A 23,550-nucleotide genomic window follows, 5' to 3' on the forward strand; every position below is an offset into this window, starting at 1 on the left:
TGATATTAGTATGCCTTGATGCAAAAATCTGCACACGTTTATGAAATGAATCTGCTTAACTTCACAGTAAATTAAATCCAGAAGTGTTTCCCCCTGCTTTAAATGCACAAGATGAGCTGCAACTGATGTTAAAGACATTATATCTATTTCCAACCATGAAAGATGGTAAAATCATGCTATGCTGTTTCTCTGAGCTGATAGAGATCAGAGCATAAGGCTTTAGCTTGTTATAGATTAATGGATATTTCTGCAATTGAAATCTGTTCCGTAAGCAGTCTAAAGTAGAACAACTGAGTAGGGTAATAAATTAGTTAATGCATCAACTCGTCACATTAGATATTTAGAAATTCTCTATTTTTCATATATGCACAGTAACTTAGTCAATTGCAGTATTATTTGAGCTTTGCTTATTTGTGCACTTGTTTCGGTGGAGGCCATTCATTCACTGCTCAGACTGAGGTAATATGACTCATAAATAGTTCTAGCTCTTGAAACTTTATGAAGCACTATTTACAGAATGCATAAACAAAACGTATGTCTGCCTAGATTTCCTCTGAGAATTTGTTGAGCGTTCAAAGCATCCAGGAATATGCCATTGCATGAAGCATGATGTTTTGATGAATGTATCTCCTGCATGAAAGCATCCCTTATGGCTAACTTAACTGTTTTTGCAAAGTGGGCCAAGGTATCCATCAGGATTTACTCAAGCGGCTACATATGTGCCATTGCAATCTCTCAAGATGACAAAGGCTTGACCTATAAATATCAATGAAGTTATGCTTATTATTTAAATGTGTTGATCAGAGATCAGGTCCGTAGTAAAGTATTAAATGCAAGTTAAAACTGCAATGTGAACAATGCATTAACAACATACAATTATTAAAGTAAAAATGTCAACATCAATTTTGTGTAATTATAATGTTCTCATTACAGTGATTTGAGGCACGGATCATTCTTGCTGACCAATTCAAATGCAAAACTTGACATTTGATCCATTTTGTAAGCGAATGCATAAATGCATGAATTATTCAGTACGACTGCTTGAAAAAGAGCCTTTTTGCTAAAAATGTATGGAGTTCAGGGTTTTAGCCTACCCTGATACAAGTGTTTGGATAACCCTTTACAGTAAGGTCCATTTGTTAACATGTTAATGCATTTGTTCCCTTTCAGTCGAGAACATCAGTCGTAGTCGACGCCGACTGAATGGGGATCACGCTTAGGGTACCTGTCTTCTTCGTACTACTGTTTAATCAAGCCAATTAAACATTGGTGTGAGTGGGTATAAACCATAGACTGTAAAAAAAGATGTACGACGCCCCTTCGCTCTTTTCCATCAGAGAGAACTGAAGCCACCAATGTCCCGACATGGCGCTGACATCTTGGGACTTGAGTCTGCGCACTTGTGTTTTCGGGACCAGACATGCGCAGTCGTGAGCAGGAAGTAAAGCCGCGAAATCAAGGCCGCGCCCTCATTCTCGCTGAATCAAACGCAAGCACACACCCTGCACTTTCAATTAGTGGCCTCTGTCTGCTCAACATGACATCATGACTTTTGCGTAAACATACACGCCACTTTCGAGTCAAGTGGCGTGTTATCTCTACGCATTTTGAGCTATCCGCGTGTATCCGCGTGTATGCGTGTATGTCTACGCCATTAACGTCCGAGTGATTCCGCATGTCTATACACGCCGTCAAATGTCCAGTCATAAATGCCATTAACCCCAGTGACGGTTAGGTTTAGGGTCGGGGTTGAGGTAAGTCATATATTTATATATACAGTAATAACGTTAAGTCAACGGCGTTCATAAACACACTGAAAAGCGATTATCTTGATAGCACGGTAAAAATGGAAATACGAATTGGCGTGTCATACGCACGCTACTTCATGAGATCAGTCTGGTCTGCTTCGTTCCTCTCCATTGACGTCTGCTGATTGCAGTACCTCGTTGAAATAAGGTAAATACAACTACTAACCACATAATCAACATTATTAAAAAAAAGTCCGCTGGTGCTTCAGCTGTCAATCATGATGTCAGAGCACCGTTTATAGCATCACATAACTAGCTAAAAACAAACTTATTTTAAAAACGCACACTTGAAATTACATCAACGTGATAGAAACTACAAGAAATGACAGAAACTATCTTTGGAAAAAGGATATGGGAAGTGCAATTGAATTGTTTAGTTGGTCTCGCTTCTCGTTGAATAACAGGGGAGGTGGGGTTTATGACCTATACTAGGACCGGTCACAGGGGGGCGATCAAGACTTTTGGCTTCACTTTTGAGGGCTTGTGCGGCACGCTTGGTATAAACACGAAAGTGGACGCACCCACTAGTTGCCTTTTCATGTCTCTGAAGAGTACTATTGTATAAAGAGGAGTGTCTGTGTTCTTGCGGGAAGACCTCCCAGTGTTGTTTACTGCACGAGTGGAGCGGTGATCGCGAGCTTCTCAAGGTCTCAACTGCTTTTTTAACAGCATCAAATTTCTATTTGTTTGTGTGTTTGACGGTTGGTTAGAGGGCGAGAAGTGAGTGCTTCACTGTTTCGGTTCACTGATTCAGTGTTGCCACGGTCATTCCCTGTGTGCTCTGGCACTGGTGACGGCCCCATTTCTTAAATAGCAACACGGGTGCATTTGCGTGTGTTTCTGGATGCATTCATTCTCTGTCTCTCTGAAAATTTTCACAATTGTTGCGTCATGTGTTTGGGCTTACAGCATGCTGAAGCAGCTTTTGTGGACAGTTCAGGTTCCCATTGCAGGAATATGACTGTTGGGGTGTTGAGGTCGAGAATTGCCTTCGTCCTTGAAGTGCGAGTCCCCATTACCACGCCCACCCTTCGGGTGCCTGGTGGGGTCAGTGATAGGAGGATAGTGTTGGATGTCTTGCCCGATAACTATTTCCTTTGGGCTCCTCCCTTTCACCGTAGCCGCTGGAGTCCCCCGTGGAGTGTGCTGGTCCATCTGTAATGGGTGGGTCGGTCGTTTCACCAGGAGCTCCCTCAGAAGACAGAAAGCTGATTGCAGCATCGGAGGGTGAGCTGGCCTCCAGACATGATGACTCGACTGCGTTATCTCCCTCTGGGAGGTTGGTTGGCCTACCAGAATCAGTGGATGGTTCAGATACAATCGGCTACCTGAAAGATAATCTCCCTAAGTGGATCCCTTCATTGGTGGACCGAGACATTGTTATTGAACGGTCACATCGTGTGTATGATGGAGGAGAGGTTAACTCCGACAAGCCATGCATGCTCATCTTCAGATTACTGCGTTGGCAAGACAGATCGGCTATCCTTAAGGGGGCACGTCAAGTTTATCCAGTGAAGTACGCATCCAATGGAGCCACCTGATATCTGGCCGCTTTGGCACCAACAGCTAGCATTATCCTGGTCTTCCCGTTCGACAGTCCAGCGACAACAGCAAAAAGAAAGCGCTTCAGTTCTACCATGAAGAAGGCTAAAGACATGGGCCTGGAGCCATTCCTCATCTATCCCACGTGGATTAAACTGCAGTATAAAGGCGAAAAAAGATGTTCAACTCCCCTCAGGCTGCCGAAGACTTCATTAACTCTCTTTCACGGAGGTCCACCTCTACACTGGTAGAGCGCAACGGTGGAGCTACTGCCGCAGCCTCAAACCCGACCATAGAGGAAAACCATGGGGATCCTCCACACGCCAGAGAAGGCAACTTACATGGACATGAAGGAATGAACTTACATAACTTAACATATACTGTACAAGTTAGGTAGCAATGGACAATCTCAGGACCCACACTACAAGGTATTTTGGGATGTTTGGAATGTAAGATTAGCTTGGCTAAATATTCTGATAACTGCTTTTCTAAAGTATGATTTAATTTAGCCTAGCTTTACCAGTTCGAGAGGTGACAAATCTTTCATTTTATGCTTTATGACTGTGGGGGCTTATCTGATACATTAGCCATGCGTTGGGGTGGATTGGTCACGAATAAGGCAATGTTATGCCTGGTTCAGATTACCAGTTTTTTTGTCTGTTACGATAGTCACTGTGTCAGATTTCGTGATTTTGGCTCCTGAAATCTTGTCGTGTCATGGACAAGACACATGTCAGACTACACGTTACTTCCTGACCAGTCATCGCATGCCGTGTTTAATGGCGCGCGTGATGTCATCGTCATTGCGAAGGCGAAACTCGTAGCGAGTGAGTTCCTGTATTGCTCGGCATTGCCTTTTCAGCTTGAGAAATACACGGTGTGGCGTGTGAATGTGTGAACTGGTTGAATTGGGTGTGTCTCACGGCCATTGCGTGAGACTTCGAGAACCCTGCTCGAAAAGGACAGTATGGGCGGTCAATCCTCCAAAGAGAACTTGAGGTAAAATATATATTTATTTATTTATTTTTACTTCTAGTTTTAACATTAGCACCATCGTCTCACTTTCGTTTTGTCTTTTTTGAAAGTTGTATACGGAAAAGCTTGTGCTCCTATTGGTCAACCTCATACATGTGACGGAACCGTCGTGGACGACCATTAAAAAAATTAAACATGCTAGTCTTTTTGTCGTGATGTCGTGAAGCATCGCAGACGCGATGTAGGTTGTCACCCACTATGACACACTATACGAGATGATACGATTGAATCTTACGTCCCGACGCCCATTGTCGTTTACGAATCCCCACGACACCCTACGTCAAACGAATCGACCTACAGATTTTTGTCTGTGCGGTCTGTGTCTGTTTTTGTATGTAGTTTTTCCCACCCACTTCCATTTACAGACATATTCCTACTCTTTATTAGGTATCTGTACAGTAATTAGCAGGACGATTATACACTTCTACTATATCTCCAACACGTTTATATTTTAAGACAGATCTTAGTTGTATATGTCGATGCAGTCACTGAATATATTATCACTTGTGAATGGCCTGAACGCCGCTATCAAACGCACTCGTGTTCTTGACTATATCTTAAAAAAAGTAGACATCGTCATAAAGCAAGAAACACACCTAAAACAATGTGATGTAGCACGATTTCAAAATAAACATTACATGTTAATTGCATCACCGTGCACCCTAATTGAGACCAAGGGAGTACGCATCCTTCTTAACTGGAAAACATCCTGCAATGTAAATGTCACTGGAAATGATGAGAATAGAAGGCTTCCTTTTGCCCGAGTTAGCATACTCAATTATAAATTAGCTTTCACATCCACATACTGCCCAAATGAGCCTGACAGAGACTTTTTTTCTTACATTGGAAACACACTGTTCGAGGCGAGCACACACTGTTCTACTAGAGATTACACATTTTTCTCCAACAGACATAAGTCATTTTCCCGGATAGAATATGTTTCTTAGCCCAACCCTAATTGCAGGACATACGTCTATTACTATCTTACCAATTCTACTATCTGATCACTCTGCACTGTTATGCAACATTGATTTGCCCAACATTAATACAAAGGCCCCCAGTTGGCGTTTAAACACATCTTTACTAACTAACTCTGGATTTCCTAGTTCACTAAAGGACAATTAAAAGATTTTTTTGGATATTGACAGAATGGAATGCTCTAATACACAAATTTTATGCTAGGCCACAAAGTGTTTTATTTGTGGTTTCTGTATTTCATTCTCCTCAACTTTAGCTAAAACAAAAAGTTCCCAGATCACAAATCTTAAAAACAAAATAGAATCATTAGAGTAGAGAACTTAACAAAAACATAGTTTCTCAGATGATCAGTCTAAACTACTGGCATCTTTGAAAGATGAATACAATATAGTGGCCGTATCAAAGGCGAAATTTATCCTGCATAGAACTAGACAGCAATAAATACACTTGATGGCAAAATCTCAACTAATCTGCAGGCCAATTATTAATACATTCTTTTGAAAACAACATTTTATGAAAATCTATAAATATCAGAGATTTCTTATTGAGGATGCTACCAGTAAATATTTTCTTGTCAAATTAGACCTTCCCTGCCTCAAGCATATTGACCAAGATGATCTGGAAGTTGCATTAGGGGTGGATGAGCAACATAGACCTGTGAAATGTCTCAATAAAGGCAAATCGCCTGACTTGGGCCTCCCACCAGAGCTTTATGTTGAACTCTGGGACATGGTTGGCACACTCATCCTGGATTCATTTAATTTTGCAATCAAGAGTGTGATATTTCATAGAGACCAAAAACAGCACTCATCACCTTACTATTGAAAAAGGGAAAAGATCCCTTTGAGTGCTCTAGTTTTAGACCAATATCCTTCATACTAGTGATCTTAAGATATATTTATATATTAAGTACTCGCCCTGCGCCTGGAAAACATTATTCAATTTCTTGTCAATGAAGACCAAACTGGCTTAATCAAGGGTTAATTAATCATACGCTATCCATCTGATAACATGTGAAGACTGCTACACATTATACTGTAGATGTGGCAGAGACACACCCAAATCCTTGAGCTGATTTTCACTTGACGCAGAGAAAGCCTCCGATAGGAGGAAATATATGTGGGCAGTCTAGCAACGTTTTGGTTTTCAGGCACCATTTTATAGCAATGATCAATCCACTATACCACTCACTTCAGCGAGTGCTCTAACAGGTGACAATCTCTTCTCCTTTTAACCTGCATCATGGAACAAGATAGGGGTGTCCACTCTCACCACTTTTACTTTGTCTTTCTCTGGAACCTCTAGCACAAGCCATTAGGCAATCTACACCTTCCCCTATGAAAATTGGTCACCAAAGTCATATTATATCTCTGTATGTGGATGATACAATTTTGTTCTTAGATAACTTTGACACCTCTATTCACGCAGTCATTGGGGAATTCGCCTCTCCGTCTACAAAATTAATTGGACAAAATCTGCACTTATGCCTCTAAATAATATGCACACAAATGTTCCTATTCCCATCTGTATCCAGACCAAAAGCACTTTTACATATCTGGGTATTACAATCTATAAAAACATACATACAATCAACAGAGACAACTTCAACACTAATGCTAAGCAAAATAAAATTAGACAAGACATTCATAGATGGAGGAATCTAAAGACGTCGCTTCAAGGTAGAATTAATACAGTTAAAATGAACATATTGCCCCATCTCAATTTCCTTTTCTTTACGCCCTCTCTGCCCCCTCCAAATTACTTTAAATACATTCTCTCCATGATTTCCATTCTCTCGATGATGGGTTTTATTTTGGATGGGAGATGGCCTTGGGTTTGTTTGAACTGCAGCGACCCTAATTGCTGGGTTGCTGGAACTTTATTATTGGTCATTTCAGATCAGAGCATTTAGCACATGGGTTGACCCACAGTCTACCATTGCATGCATGGAGATTGATTTAATCTGCTAAGATATTACCACACAAGCTGCAAGACATCCTATTCGCTAGTGTAACAAACAAAACAATTAAAAATAATTTTGGCCCCATCATTGCAAACTCTATACAAGTGTCGAAGAAAACAGAACATTGGATAGGTGGCCCTTCTAAATTATGTCAGAACATCTAATCAACCATTTAATCAACCATCTTGGTCATCTCTTGGATTGAATACTTTAATTGATATATATGACACTCAGATCCAGATGTACGTACATTTGCGAACTCAGCGTTAATGGTGCCTCCTCTCACTGCTGATGCTATGACTGTTTGAAATGATCCTGATGCCAATAATTGTAATGTAGCGAAGAGTAGAACAACTGCTGGAATGGAATGTGACTGCTGAGTCAGAGATTCGCTGTCATCTTTGATTTCTTCCAGTAACTGTAATATTGCGTAGCTGCTTAATCTGTAATGCTTAATGGTTTCATTTTCACTCAACTGAAAAAGTGTGATGCTTGTGGCAAAAAATCTTTTCAGCCCGTCTCCTTAGCCTATGTCTCCATCTTGCTCAGATTACTTCTGCCATTTCACCAGGAGGCATATGCCAGGAAACCCGCTTCCTAAGTTACACCTGCTTTTAAGAGGCGGAGAATTTTCAGCGCAAAATGGAGGCGCGCTTTCACCCGCTTTTTTTGTGCATAATGCGGAATACATCATTAGTTGCACTTTATGCTTCCCCTCCCATCTCTTTATGTGACACTCCCACTTTCGTCTTGACCATCCCATGAATGCATTTGCATGACTCGAAAAGCCCATTTAGCCATTTTTAGTTCCAGGGACAGGCAGTCTGTGCTTTCAAGCTCGGGCGCACTGATAACACGTCAGCAACGTCTTACGTCATCAGCGTCACTGAACTCGACTCAACAACAGAACCGGAAGAGAACACAGTGCTGAATAAAGTCGTAGTTTTTGTTATTTTTGGACCAAAATGCATTTTCGATGCTTCAAAACATTCTAACTAACCCACTGATACCACATGGACTACTTTGATGATGTCTTTATTTCCTTTCTGGACAAGGACAGTATACCGTACATAGAGCTTACATCACACCTTATAAGAGATCCCAGATGAAATTACACGCTAACTGTCATAGACGTAACACTGCTTCACCTGGAACATTTTTACACATGTTTTGAGATTGTCCAGTTATCTCTAAGTTCTGGTTGCATGGAACTCCATTTTAGCGGACATACTTAACATTTTTATGTTCCTGATTCTGGCTTCTGTCTCCTTAATGATAATTCTGGTATGAAGTGAATTCAGTTCAAAATGTTATTCACCAGGTTTACCCCTGCAAAGAAAACAATTTTGAAAAACTGGTTTACTCCAGATATGTGTATGGAATCATTCTGGATTCATAGCTTTGTCAACATTGTAAACCTTGAACACACAAATGCGCGACTCAATAAGGTGCGACCAAGCAACTGTGCCGAGCGAACTCTGTCTGTCCGCTTCATTGCGGTTATACGTGCACAGTACGCAAGCCTTAGGACCTCAGACCAGCTCATGTCTGTTTAGAAAATCAGCCAAGTGAGGTTGGTGGTGGCTGCCTTCATCTTGGTGAAAATCCCAAGATGCACTTGTCCACTTACGTAGGTGGTGAGCTTCTCTGAAGTAAGTGTGTGCTCCCACCTAGGCGTTAACACAGAGTGCTTCGCTGACAGATATTCTAGAGTTGGGGGCTGGGCGACAGCCATAGTCGAACCGCTGCTTCCCGTGGGATCCCTTCTCATGAAGCCAGTTTCACAGTGAGCCCGGTTTGAAGTGTTGGCTTGCTGCACCATTGGGTGCAGCAAGGCTAGGTCTCTATGGTGATCCCTTGTGTATCCTTCCACGGTAGGGCTCCCTGCGGCAAGCCCTCGTCTTCCCTCGGTAGAAGCCTGCTCTGCCGTCACTGTCTAGTTGAGTCTCCCCCGTCAGCCACCCCAGTGACATTCCATATCTGGTACTGCCCGGCCTTCCACCCAGTTCATATGTGTATTCTCCACATGTTACCTTCCTTCCGGCAGGATGTGGCTTCCGCACCGCCCCTTCCTTCCATGTACAAGGAACGCTTTCTCAGTGGTCCTGTAGGAACAGCAGTGACTTCCTTGGCCTAAGGCCCTGTCCCTTCTCTGCCTCAAAACACAGGGGGATCAGGAGGCTTCTGTCTAGGCACTGGAATGTGGCAGCACTAGTGGCGTTTTCATTGGATCCCCATTCATTCGACTTCGACTGTGTGTCACCGGCCTGACACTCATTTATTACTTGTAAATAAAATACATCCTCTGATCATTTCTGATGAAACGTTCAATGACCTCCTCATGCAGTTGTGCTTCTTGCTTAGGATGAATGAGCATCTCCTATGGCAATAGATGAGAGAATCGTGCAGAGAGTCGTGTTTGTCCAGTTGTATTCCTTAAATACCTTTTGATACGCTTGAGAGCGGAGAAAGATCACTCAACTGATGCGGTGGACACTGGAATGGCCGCCATCAGAAGCATGAGGGCATAAAGCTGACATTTGACATTGCAAACCCGCCGAAAAACCCGCTGCCCGGGGCTTTTCACTGTTTTTCCCTTTTCACTGAGAAGGAAAAAAAAACATCCAGTATGTGGCAGTCTTGTGGGCGAAAATACCTTGTTGATGCTAGAGGTCAGAGGAGAATGGGCCGACTGATTCAAGCTGATAGAAGAACAACTTTGACTGAAATAACCACTCGTTACCGCCGAGGTATGCAGCAAAGTATTTGTGAAGCCACAACACGCACAACCTTGAGGCGTATGAGCTACAACAGCAGAAGACCCCACCGGGTACCACTCATCTCCACTACAAATAGGAAAAAGAAGCTACAATTTGCGAGAGCTCACCAAAATTGGACAGTTGAAGACTGAAAAATGTTGCCTGGTCTGATGAGTCTCGATTTCTGTTGAGACATTCAGATGGTAGAGTCAGAATTTGGTGAATATGGATCCATCATGCCTTGTTACCACTGTGCAGGCTGGTGGTGGTGGTGTAATGGTGTGGGGGATGTTTTCTTGGCACACTTTAGGCCCCTTAGTGCCAATTAGTCATCGTTTAAATGCCAAGGCCTAACTGAGCATTGTTTCTGATCATGTCCATCCCTTTATGGCCACCATGTACCCATCCTCTGATGGCCATTTCCAGCAGGATCTCACAAAGCTCGAATCATTTCAAATTGATTTCATGAACATGACAATGACTTCACTGTACTAAAATAGCCCCCACAGTCACCAGATCTCAACCCAATAGAGCATCTTTGGGATGTGGTGGAACGGGAGCTTCGTGCCCTGGATGTGCATCCCACAAATCTCCATCAACTGCAAGATGCTATCCTATCAATATGGGCCAACATTTCTAAAGAATGCTTTCAGCACCTTGTTGAATCAATGCCACGTAGAATTAAGGCAGTTCTGAAGGCGAAAGGGGGTCAAACACAGTATGGTGTTCCTAATAATTCTTTAGGTAAGTGTGTGTATATTTATATATACATATATATTTATATATATTAATCAAATTTTAAATATATATATATATATATATATATACATATTTTTTTTTTTTTTTTTTTTTTTTTTTTGGTTTACAAGTACACGTACAAGTGCAAGTGTACACGTGGCAAAATAAAAATCTGCCCATCTTGGCATACATCATTTATCTGTCATTTCAAACCTTTTATTGCTCACACACAAGAATGAGTTCAGCAATGATTGAGGTAAAAAATTGAAATAAAGAAGTGACCAACTCTCTTTATATTGGCTTGACTGAAACCAGACATGGCACCATTAGCTGCTGGTGGATAAATTGAAGTTGTGCTGACCAGGTAAAACCACTTAAGAACAGGAGCTGGTGCACTTACTAAAGGCCTATCATTTACTAGTAACTGCTGACACCCTCTGGGTTATTAATAGATCTTGCCGAAATGAAAGTAAACACAACCTTAGCTTGGAGGAACTGTCTGTCTTCTTTAATGTGCCAAGTAATAATGGCTGTACTTAGTTTCCTCACAAAGATAAATTGGCGCAGCCTGAGAGCGCTTGGAAACTCTACCATTCTGGCTAAATGAAAAACTCATCCCAGGGGAAGAAATAGTTTAAAACATCTTAGGGAAGCACTGTTCAGTTGTGTTAGTCAGCAGAACCGCACCATAAAAAATGAGCTGTTTAGATAAATCAATTAGGTAAAGAATAGCAGTGCATCTCCATTTCCGCAAGTTGCTAAGCTATTCTATCTCACTTGTGGCCTTGTATAATGTTGTGCAAGTCTTGTGGCTGTATATTACAAATAGTGCTATTTGAAGGTTTATTCCAGTGTCTTGCCTTACATTGTAAGTGCATTACCGTAAACATGATTTTGGGTTGCATTTACTAATGCATGAAAGACAATTCAAAATTATTTTCCATAGCACAAATGAGCTTATATTTATATTTAGCTTGTTCCAACTTTGCAAAAATGATCTTCTTAAAGGGATAATACATAAAAAGGAGTAAAAAAAATGCACATTTACTTTCAGAAAACAAACAAATATATTTAAAGAATGCTACAATGTACAGTAAAAAGATAGTCATTTGTGTTGTTCCTCACTCCATTGACTTCCATTGTATGGACAAAAACAGTTCTATAAAATATCATAGTTGTGTTTCATTGCAGATTTGTAATGACATGAGGTCGAGTAAATGATGACAGAATTTACTTTTTTTTGGGGTGGATTCATTTTCAAGTTCAGAATCTTTGAAAATATGCTTTTTGCATTATAACAAAATAAACAATGTTCTGTGATAAAACTCTTGATGGTTCAGGCTGATTCACACCTCTACAGACTGGGTTATGGCTATAAATATGATTTTTTTTTTTGTCTGCATTGTCTGTGGCACACTTTCAGAAGCCCTCCACCTTCCCCAGCTCCACCTGTATATAAAATTAGACAAAAAAGATGATATATTTTCAATGGAACACAAAAGAAGACATTTTGAAGACAACTCTTTTCCAGACCAAAGCTGACTATAAATGCTCTATTTCTATAATGACTGCTGAACTGTATTGCCACATTAACATTCTGAATTTTCATCTTTTGTGTTCCACTGAAAAAAGAAAATTCGGTGAACTATCCCTTTAGGGTTCTCAGCAGAGAAGTCATCATTAAGGGTTGTTACGGTATATTCAGCTGAACAATGTCTCAGAAACTCTATGAATGGTAATGTAATAGTGCACAGAGCAGAGAAAGGTAGATGGCTGGGAATTAATGCCTGCACTTTGAAAGCAGGTCTGCTCTCTCTGATGAAACCGGTGTTCTTTACAAAGCGCCTGGGAAATGGATTTTTCCACAGGTGCCAATAGCTTCTCTAAATGGCCACGTGCTCTAATATGTCTTGATGATTGACCACTTTCCTGAGCCCTGCAGGGGAGAGTTTCACAGGCTCAAGCTGCGGGGAATAAAAGCGTCAGGACTGTGAGATGGAGGTACTGAGGCCGTGGAGGTGCTTTTATTTAAGGCATGGGAGCATGTGTGCATTTAAAGTGTGATGGGACTTTATTTACTTCAAACTCATCTCTGATCTGGGGATTTCATTTCACACAAACTATTCCTTTCTTACCTGTAAAGCTCGTTTCTGTTCTATACAGAGCAGCTCCTATGTTGTTAGTCCTGGTCTTCCTCACTAACTTTATGTTCCACACACTGGCGCTTCATTTCCCTTTTTGAAAGAGATATTACCTTTTGGGGACATATAATGTGGATCTCTTCAATGGATGTTCTATCAACTATTTCTTTTGGAACTGACATCATTATTTTATGTTGGCAGGATTCAGTCGGGGTCGTACCTGAGCACCGGCTGGTTCACGCTCATTCTGGCCATGGACATGTGCAAGGAGATCCGAGTCTACGGCATGATCAATGACACATACTGCAAGTAAGACTGACATGCAATCTATCACTTGACGGTGGTCTTTAAAGCAGTTTCGCCTGTTTTCAGAGTGTAATAGGACAGCAGAGCTGATACAAGAGCAGTTCTGTGAGTTTCCGACAAACCCCCTGTCATAATACAAACATAAAACAATTTTAAAGGATTATCATTATCTTTATATATTCAATAGATTAACTTAGAAGTTTTGTGCACAATAAAACAATCAAATATTTGCAAAAAAATGATTATTTTTAACTCACATTCTGACCCTGAAATGTTTCAAGTGGGTGGCTCCTTTAAAAGAGTTAGTTCACCCAAAAATAAAAAAATTCAATAATTACTCATCCTAGTGTTGTTCCCGACACGTAAGACTTTCGTTCATCTTCGGAACACAAATGAAGATCTTTTTAATGAAATCTAGAGCTTTCTATCCCTCCAATGACTCCATACGTGACTACCTTTTTCAAACCCCAGAAAGATTGTAAAGACATTATTAAAGTATAAACATCATTTTTATGAAGGTTTGTTGGTATGGGTAGCTTTAATGGTGGGGTTAAGGGGTAAGAGAAGGTCAAAAATGTAATTATGGAGGTATGAATTACAGCTGTAGGTATTTTTTTAACTATAAGTACAATGTAAAAATGTATGGACACAATAAGTGCAATGTATCAAAGGATGCATTTAATTTTTACTGTATATAGTAGTTAAAGACACTTAATATAAAACAAGCCATTTTGGGACCTTGTAAAGGCTTTTTGTACTGTGGAGGACATTTTAAACTATGAAACTTGCGGGATATTGTAATGGTTCAGTTCAAAGACCTATTATATGTAAAACATTCAATTTCTCATGTCATGACCCCCTTTAGGACCATTGTAACGTTGCAATATTTTGAACCCCAAAACAAAGACTGAACACATTATTTACTGCACTCATTTTTGGTGTCAAAATATTTCTTCTGTTGTTCCTTCCGTTGTTATCTGACACATTTCCTTGCATGTCTCCCGAGTCCTGACATTGTTTTTCAATAGATCTTAAAAAGCGGCATAAAAGCCCTTTTATCATGAATCTCTCAGTATGATTCCATTTTGATGATAGTGTCCTTAACAACCTCACAACCCCCCTACTGCAGATACACATAAGCAAAGCACACAATAATGGGATTAGAGTGTTTGTAAAGTAGCTATTATAGTCTGTTTTCCCGACCATTTATTCATTCCGCTCTCCCTTTCAAAACAATGAGCAATTTTATTTCCACAGCAACTCCCAGTCACCTGTAAAGACTGGCAAATGAGAAAACAGTGGCTACAACAAAGTAATTTTCATGAAAGGCAGTTCAGCTGGGAAGTATCTATTTTAGCATAATGTGCTGAGCTGTTGTTGCAATTGACCTTGCTGGATCTCTTGTAATTAAAATTCAACAGGTGCTACTGGGAGAGAAAAACTGAATCTATTTGAGAGCCAAAAAGCGGTTTGATGTCTTTCAGTCTTTGAATTAAAAAGAAGCAATGAGTTAAAGCTTCCGCAAAATCAAAACTGCTACAGTGCGTGCTTCTTAGACTTTATTGTGCTTGATTCATCAGTGCATTCCAGGAAAAATGTCCTTGTTTTTCTTTTTTCATATATTTTGTTTTTCTTAATGTTTTTTTTTTTTTTTCAGTTTCACTCAAGAGATATGTGTAGCTGAAATAAAATACGGTTACACTTTTTTTCCCCCGATAGGTCCACTTTAAACATTCTACTAAATAACTTGTCAACTACATGTCAACTAACTTTCATTAGAGTATTAGTAGGCTGTTAGGTCAGGGTTGGGGTTAGTAGAATACACTGACTTGTAGTTGCTGTAACGTGAGGTGGCTGTAGAGACACAACAGACAAAATAAGAACATTTGTTTCATACTAAAAAAATATTTTTCATACATATTGTTCGGTTAGCTCTGCTGGTTGATATGGAAGCTTGTTTCCGCCACTGAATAAAAAAAATAAAATAAATACTAGACTTTTTATCTCACAATTCTGACTTTTTTTCTCACATTTGCGAGTTTATATCTCGCAATTCTGACTTTATTTCTCAGAATTGCGAGATATAAAGTCAGAATTGTGTGATATAAAGTCGCAATTGCGTGTTATAAAGTCAGAATTGTGAGATGTAAAGTCAGAAATGCATGATATGAAGTCAGAATTGTGAGATATAAAGTCAGCATTGCGAGATATAAAGTCAGCATTGCGAGATATAAAGTCAGAATTGCGAGATATAAAGTCAGAATTGCGAGATATAAAGTCAGAATTGGGTGATATAAAGTCGCAATTCTGAGAAAAAAGAGAGAAGTGCGACTTTATCTCACAATTCTGACTTTTTTTCTCACAATTGTGAGATATAAACTCACAATTGCGACTTATCAGGCCAATTCTAAGGGGGAAAAAAGACCCCCTCAGAATAGTTTAAATCTCGCAATTCTGACTTTATATCATGCATTTATGACTTTATAACACAGATTTGCGACTTTATATCTAGCAATTCTGACTTTTTATCTCGCAATTCTGTCTTTATAACTCGCAATTGTGACTATAACTGGCAATTCTGACTTTATATCATGCAATTGCGACTATATCACGCAATTCTGACTTTATATCTCGCAATTGCGACTTTATATCACACAATTCTGACTTTCCATCTCGCAATTCTGACTTTCCATCTTGCAATTCTGAAAATGAAGTCAGAATTGCGGGAAGTAAACTCGCAATTGTGAGAAAAAAAGTCAGAATTGTGAGATAAAAAGTCGCAATTACCTTTCATATTTTTCATTCTATGGCGGAAACAAGCTTCCATAGGTTGATGTCGTTGTACAGAAAGAAATTTGTGACAGTTGGTCAGTTTGGTTTAGTCCCGCCCCTCCTCCACTGTGATTGGACGGATGGGTAAAAAGTGACAGTGATGAGCGGAGTGTTTTATCCAAAGTTGAATATTTTTCAACTCTCAGCGACCAGTAAAAAACGCTAGGTGCTCGGCGCTTCAGCGTGAAAAAAAAAACGCTCAGCGCCTTGTTACGCTCATGGCAACGCAGTCTCATCCCAAAAAGTCATATAACTGACGTTTTGGGACGTCTTTTGACCATACGTCAATATTCGCCTTTTTAGGGCCCCCTTAAACGTCGGTAGATGAGGTTATGGGATCCTAACTCTACCCCAGACCTAACCCTAAACCTAACCCGTCACCTAACTGACGTTAAAGGTAAAGCGTCAGTTGTATGACGGCCCGGGATCGCCATCTACCGACTTTTAAGGGGGCCCTAAAAAGGCGGATATTGACGTATGGTCAAAATACGTCTCAAGACATCAGTTATATGACTTTTTGGGATGAGAATGTGTTGCTCATGGCGTTTAAAAAACGTGGCGCTCCCATTGAAAATAATTGAAAAAATTAGCCAGGCGCATGGAAAAACGCTTTGGTGGACACACGGCCTACATTATAACAAGGAAAAATATTAACACATGAGGGAAATCATTGTGGTTCACATGAAGATGAAAAAACCCAATTACCAATTTTTTAAGGCTAATTGTAGTGAAGGATCAGACCTGTTTGCCCAATAGCGGCAAGATACATAATGTTTAACCAACGATGATTTGGGTGGGTTTCTCCCATCCCCATACAACGTCACTTCTCTCTTTCACTGCCCTGACAAGAACGTCGGTCTCCTCGGCTGTGAATTGCTCCTTGCACGCACCTCGTAAACCCCGCCGTTATAATAACAATCTGTCATGCAACATGCGCACCTGCTCTTAAAGGGTATGTTGGATGACGCTCTGATTGGTTTGTTTCACGTTACGCCCAAACCACACCTATGAATAATGAAGCTACTTCAGACCAACCCCTTTTAAACTTGTGCCCAGCGCAAGAGTCGTTTATCCCGCCGGTAAAATAGCAACAGTGCCCAGGACCCGCCCACAAAGTTACTTGATACTTGCGTTTCAGATCGTTAAAATAGTACCCAAAGTGTGAAAGGCCCTTACAATGGCAAAGATACTTATAGTCAGTAGAACATCAAAAGTGGACCATCGAAATAAAAAGTAACTTACAATAGTTGCTATCGCCTTTTAACCCTCAGGTGCTCTTCGGTCATTTCTGACCGAAAAATTTTCTGTTTTGAAATTTTAAAAATCACAGCTTCATCGGAATGTTACGAAACTTGGTGACTTTTATGGCATTGGGTATGTGAACACAAAAACAAATTGAGGTCATGATCCGAGCAGGCTAAGTGGTCGTAAAAAAAATAGTCACACTTGTGCTCTTCGGTCAAAAATGACCGACCATAGGAAATGAATGGGAAATTGACAAAAACCCAAAAACTTTGAGAATTTTTGTGTGTACAATCTACAAATCGGCCACGATGCAGAAAAAAAGTGCTCAGCATTGAAGGGGTGACACTCTAAAACATCAAGACTGCAAAACAGACATACCCACCCCTACGCACACACATACACACACACTTTTATATACAAAAACACCAATAAATTGTGATTAAAGAAATCTGTATTGAATATTTAAAAATCACAGCTTCTTCAGAAAATTACGAAACTTGGTGACTTTTATGGCATTGGGTATGTGAACCCACAAAAAAAATTGAGGTCATGATTCGAGCAATTTAAGTGGTCGTAAAAAAATTAGTCACACTTTTGCTCTTCTGTCAAAAATGACAACCCATAGGAAATGAATGGGAAATTGACACACAAAAAATTCTCTGAATTTTTGTATGTACAATCTACAAATCGGCCACAATTCTAAAAAAAAGTACACCGCAAGAAAGGGGTGACACTCTACAACATCTAGAGTGCAAAACAGACACACCCACCAACACACACACACACATACAAACACACTTTTATACACATACACGCCAATAAATTTTGATTACAAAAAGTATGTTTTGAATTTTTAAAAATCACAGCTTCATCGCGATGTTATGAAACTTGGTGACTTTTATGGCATTATGTATGTGAACACACAAAAAAATATAGAAAATAATATATATTTTTTCATGGCAAAAATAAACCATAATATTGCATAAATATTGATAAATTCATTTAAATTGTCTCAACATACTAAATTAAAAAGAATAAATATTATAGAACAAAAATAAATTGCATTGGTTTTACTGGGATGGAGAAAGTTTCATTTTTAGGTGTCCGGTCACTTTTGACCGGGAAGATAACAAGTGTGACTCCGAAACAAAGAGCACCTGAGGGTTAAAATATAGGATAGTGAAAATGGCACTTTAATTGTCATGAAGTTACAAAATAACACTTTCTTCCATTCTTTTCTTTTTTACTTTAGATCAGAAGGCTACCGGAAGGTCCCGTACCACTACTATGAAGCAGGAAGCCGTGACGAATGTGCCGAATACCTCTTGCACGAGAGCGCTCCTTACGGCGGGCACCGTTTCATCACAGAGAAGGCTGTTTTTGCCAAGTGGGCAAAGACGCACCCCATTAAGTTTTTCAGTCCGGAATGGCAGCTGTCATGACCAAGAGTCCCATTCCGTCAGAATATTCCTTAACATTACGGCCTTGTTGGCTCTTTCCCCTCTCCATCTTAAAGTAACACACATGAAACTTGTCATGCAGTGGCTAAACGAAACATTCGAATGCAATTTCAAATGGTTGCTGTCCAAGAAAGTGTCCCATGATCGTGACCATGAGGAGAGGTCTCTAATGAAACTGGTGTGATCGAATAGTGGATTTAGCATGCTCTCATGTTGTTCACAATCAAGTAGTATATATTTCTTTCAGAGTACATACACTAATTGTAGAAAGGATGGGCTCAGTAGAAAACTACGTCCTTATTTTATCTCTAATCACCTCACATTAGGGCTGGCCGATATACCAAATTCTATATAAAAATTAGAAAATAATTTTTCAGTGTTTTGATGATATTCACTAATCATTTCTTTACATATATGTGCTCTGAAAATGGCATGTTCTGAGTTTAAAAATTTAAGCACACGGTAGTGGAATAAAAAACAGGACTTTTAAATTGAAAATGTAACAAAAAATCAATTTTTGTTAAATTGTTTTTAGAATATAGTGTCACGTGCGAAACGCTGCAAAAGACGTAAGAACAATGCCCAAACATGCCCTGGAAACGTGTATGAACAGCCCTTTTAAAGGGAGAATTTATTTTATTATTATTATCAAACCTTTTCAACAATTGTAGCCGATTAGACTCAAAATAACAGTAAAAATCTGTGTATAACATTTTTTACTAAAACTTTTTTTTTAGACAGCCATTGCTGCAATTAGATTCAGATTATTAAAGCAAGTAAATAGCCTACAGTAAAAATCAATACAGTAAAAATCTGTGCAAAGTTTTTCACTAAATAAACCCAAATATCTAAAACGAAAACAAGTAGCAAACAAACTGCAGAATCAGAATTTGAATTACGTTTTTGCCACTAAAGTCTAAATCAAATATGATATTAAAACATTTCAGTATAAACACTTTCATACTAGAGTATGACACAACGCAATGGCTAAATTAAAAGCCCATTAAATTATGCATATATTGTGAAAATTTGATATATCTCCCAGCCCTAGTTTATTTTCGTCTCATAGACAAGTACTGGACTGAAACCAATCTCTTTTTTATTGCCCGTCAAACATTTTTCGTCTGTACAAAACCCATAAAAACCATTAGCCTCAAATCCTAAAAATTCCCAAAGTGACTCGCATAACTTCCTTTAAACCGCTTAATAGGTCATTCAGAACTTATTATCTCCTGTTTTTACTTGTGCAAATGAATACCAGAGTAGAATGCAGGTGATTGTTGATCTGAGATTGTTGATTTTCTGTCGTTATGTGCCATGACAAGAAAGCAGCCGTTGCTTACAATACTGTATTATAGGACTACTGTCGACAAAAGACGCAAGGAACGATTCGGAGCGAGTGAATGTGGATGTCAAGACTGTGCCTGTATGAAGTGTAGCATTTCGCAACCTATCCTTCATTTTTATGCCTTATTTGCTTATTTTTAAAAAATGACACTCCTGTCCACCCCGTCAGAATCCTGTATTCCCGAGAGATGAAGGTACGCTGTCCCTGTTGTCAGATCAGCAGGTTAATTTGATCAGCTACTGTAGCTAAATGTCGTAGCATCATATAAACCAGCAGACAATGCAGCGCCCTTGGGGATCACCTACTGCTTCGAGACTCCCTCTGAGCTCGTCGTTGTGTGTTTTCCCTTTCAAACACAGCATGCGCCCTTTTCTTTGCACGTATCAAGAACGTTCATCGTCGCCGGTACTTTAATGTAACAAGTTTTCGTATCAGCTTGTGATTCTGACATCTTCTGGCAGCTCAGCCCGGACAGCCTTTCTTCTTATGCACCGACCTGTGCATGTTTGACCAGCACTGCAACATCGCCTAAGCACCACCACAGTTTTTCCCTGGAGAGAAATATGTTCTGGGTGCACTAGAGAGAATATGAGACTGATACACTGAACGGAAAGGAGGTGTCACTGCTGGAACACATTGATGTGAAACTACTCACGCCTCTGGCCAACCTGTTCATTAAAACAATTGATGCCAGCTCAATTTCTCAGAGTGCTGACCTGGGATCATCATCTTTCGTCTGTATTGATTTTGTTCACCATGTGGTATATAAAAAAAGAGAGCTGGTCAACAAAAGGCACTTCCACTCGATGTATTTTTGACTTTAGCTTCTGCTGTTCATGCCTCAGTTTCACTTGATGTTCTCATGATATACACTACATGGACGGTATGGAAGTATGTGGATGCACTGCAAAAAATCATTGTTTTTCAGTATATTTTTGTCTTGTTTCCCCTTAAAACATAGACAAAATACATTTGCTGGAGGTAAATAATGAGATTTAGCTGATTTTATTTCTTAAGCTAATATTCACTACCGTTAAAAATTTTGGGCTCAATAGGATGTTTTTTTTTTGTTTTTTGTTTTTTTTTTTTTGGAAAGAAATTAATAGTTTTTATAGTTTTGTTCTGCAAGGACATTTAATATATATATATATATATATATATATATATATATATATATATATATATATATATATATATATGGTTTTTGAAAAAAAGTCTTATGCTCACCAATGCTCCATTTATGTGATAAAAATACAGTAAAAATTGTAATACTGTGGACAATGATTACAATTTTAAATCACCTTTTCATATATTAATATTTTAGTATTAATTTATTCCTGTGATGGCAAAGCAGAATTTTCAAGAATCTTTTCGATTTGCTTCTCAATTATTATTAAGGATTCTTCTTATTATTCATGTTTTTGCTGCATAATATGGAATGAGGCAATCATGATACTTTTTGATGAAATGTAAACAGCATTTATTTGAAATATAAATCTTTTTTTTAACTTTATAACATTATAACATTATATATGTCTTTACTGTCACCTCTGTTCAATTGAATGTGTCTTTGCTGAATAAAAGTATTAATTGATATATTTAAATTATTATATATTAGATATTTTTAAAGATTACTTCCCAAACTTTTAATAAGTCAAAGGTGACATAAGACTTTTAACCTTGTAACATTTTTTTAAAAAATAACCAATAAATCATGGTTTTCACCAAAATATGAAGCAGCAAATATGTTTTCAACATTGATAATAATAAATATTTCTTGAGCAGCAAATCCTCATATTAGAATGATTCAGAAGGATCATGTGACACGGAAGACTGGAGTAATGATGCTGAAAATTCAAATTTAATCACAGGAATAAATGACATTTTAAGACATTAAAATAGAAAAAAGGTATTTTCAATTGTACTCCTACATAAGTCTTCTTTCAGAAACATTTACAAAAATCTTACAGACCCCAAAACGGTATTCTCAGTGGAAAACAAGACATAAATACTCATTGGGAGAATTATTTTTTGCAGCACAGATGATGAACATACCCAGAATGAGCTTGTTTCAAAGTCATTGGCATTAAAGGAGTAGTTCACTTTCAAAAAACTTTTGCTGATAATTTACTCACCCCCACATCATCCAAGATGTCCATGTCTTTCTTTCTTCAGTCGAAAAGAAATTAAGTTTTTGGATGAAAACATTCCAGCATTTTTCTCCAAATATGGACATCATTGGGAACCAAACGGTCCAAATGAGAGTTTCAGTGCAGCTTCAAATGGCTTTAAACGACACCAGACGATGAATAATGAAACGATTTCTCATTTAAAAAAAAAAAAAGTTTTATAAGCTCAAATGCTCTGTTCTGTGATGCGCGTTCGTGACTCTCCTGTTTGAACTTGTTTATCAAAATGAACAAATCTAACCAAATGACTCGGAAAAGATTAAAAAAAGACATCACAGTACAGAGCAAGGTCACCATTTGAGCTTATAAAACTTAAACTTTGTTTTTTTTTTTTTTTTTTAAATGAGTGATCGTTTCGCTTGATAAGACCCTTATTCATCGTCTCGAATCGTTCCCTTGAACAGTTTGCGGTTTGTACTGAAAGTGTCTTTTGGACCTTGAACCGTTTGGTTCCCACTGAAGTCCATTATATGAAGAAAAATTCTGGAATGTTTTCATCAAAAACCTTAATTCCTTTTCGACTGAAGAAAGAAAGACATGGACATCTTGGATGACATGGGGGTGAGTAAATTATCAGCAAACGTTTTTTCAAAAGTGAACTCCTTTAATATAGAGGTGGTCCACTCTGAACTGCTTTACTAGCTTCTACCCTGGAAAGGCTTTCAGCCAGATGTTGGAATCAGGATGCAGGAATGTACTTCTGTTTCAGAAGAGGAGCATCTGTGAGGTCAAGAGCTGATGCTGGATGATGGGGTCTGGCTTATTCAGCTTTCCAAATTAATTCCAGAGGTGTTCAGTGGGATTCGTGCCACATTTTGTGAAGGCCAGTCAATTGACCTTTCTTCGCTCATAGTGACTTTGTAATACTGAAATACTAGAAAAATGTTGGTTTTAGAGGATGACACGGTTGTATTCTTGATTGTATTAACTTCTCAGTAATGGCCAACACCTGTTAACTGGAAATGTCCAGATGCTTGTGGTCATGTTGTGTATGTCAGAGCTTGGAAAAGTAGAGGTCGTGACTCTTTGAGCTCGGTTATCTCAGTCTCGTGATCTGCCTGATGCCTTTCCACAAATCTGCAGCAGCTTTAGCGATTTAGCACACGCTTTTGAATGTTGACTTGTCACCCAGATGCCCGACTGAGTCAAAATTCAGCACTTTTTGTGTTATTTTTGTTTGTGTGAAAAACCTCCCCGCAATACTGA

General features: G+C 39.0%; 1 protein-coding gene across 1 annotated transcript in view; it reads left to right on the forward strand.

Annotated features, from left to right (window-relative positions):
* st6galnac3 (ST6 (alpha-N-acetyl-neuraminyl-2,3-beta-galactosyl-1,3)-N-acetylgalactosaminide alpha-2,6-sialyltransferase 3) overlaps nucleotides 1-21,232 on the forward strand; it is a 124,964-nt gene extending 103,732 nt beyond the window's left edge. Inside the window, exons 4-5 of the mRNA XM_039649640.2 lie at nucleotides 13,166-13,273; nucleotides 18,600-21,232. Coding sequence (XP_039505574.1) covers nucleotides 13,166-13,273; nucleotides 18,600-18,789 — 298 coding nt within the window. The 3' untranslated portion in view covers nucleotides 18,790-21,232. The remainder of the gene's footprint in view (nucleotides 1-13,165; nucleotides 13,274-18,599) is intronic.
* The last annotated feature ends 2,318 nt before the right edge of the window (nucleotides 21,233-23,550 follow it).

The sequence above is a fragment of the Pimephales promelas genome, chromosome 5 (genome assembly GCF_988280905.1).
Source record: "Pimephales promelas chromosome 5, fPimPro1.hap1.1, whole genome shotgun sequence".
Lineage (NCBI taxonomy): Eukaryota > Metazoa > Chordata > Actinopteri > Cypriniformes > Leuciscidae > Pimephales > Pimephales promelas.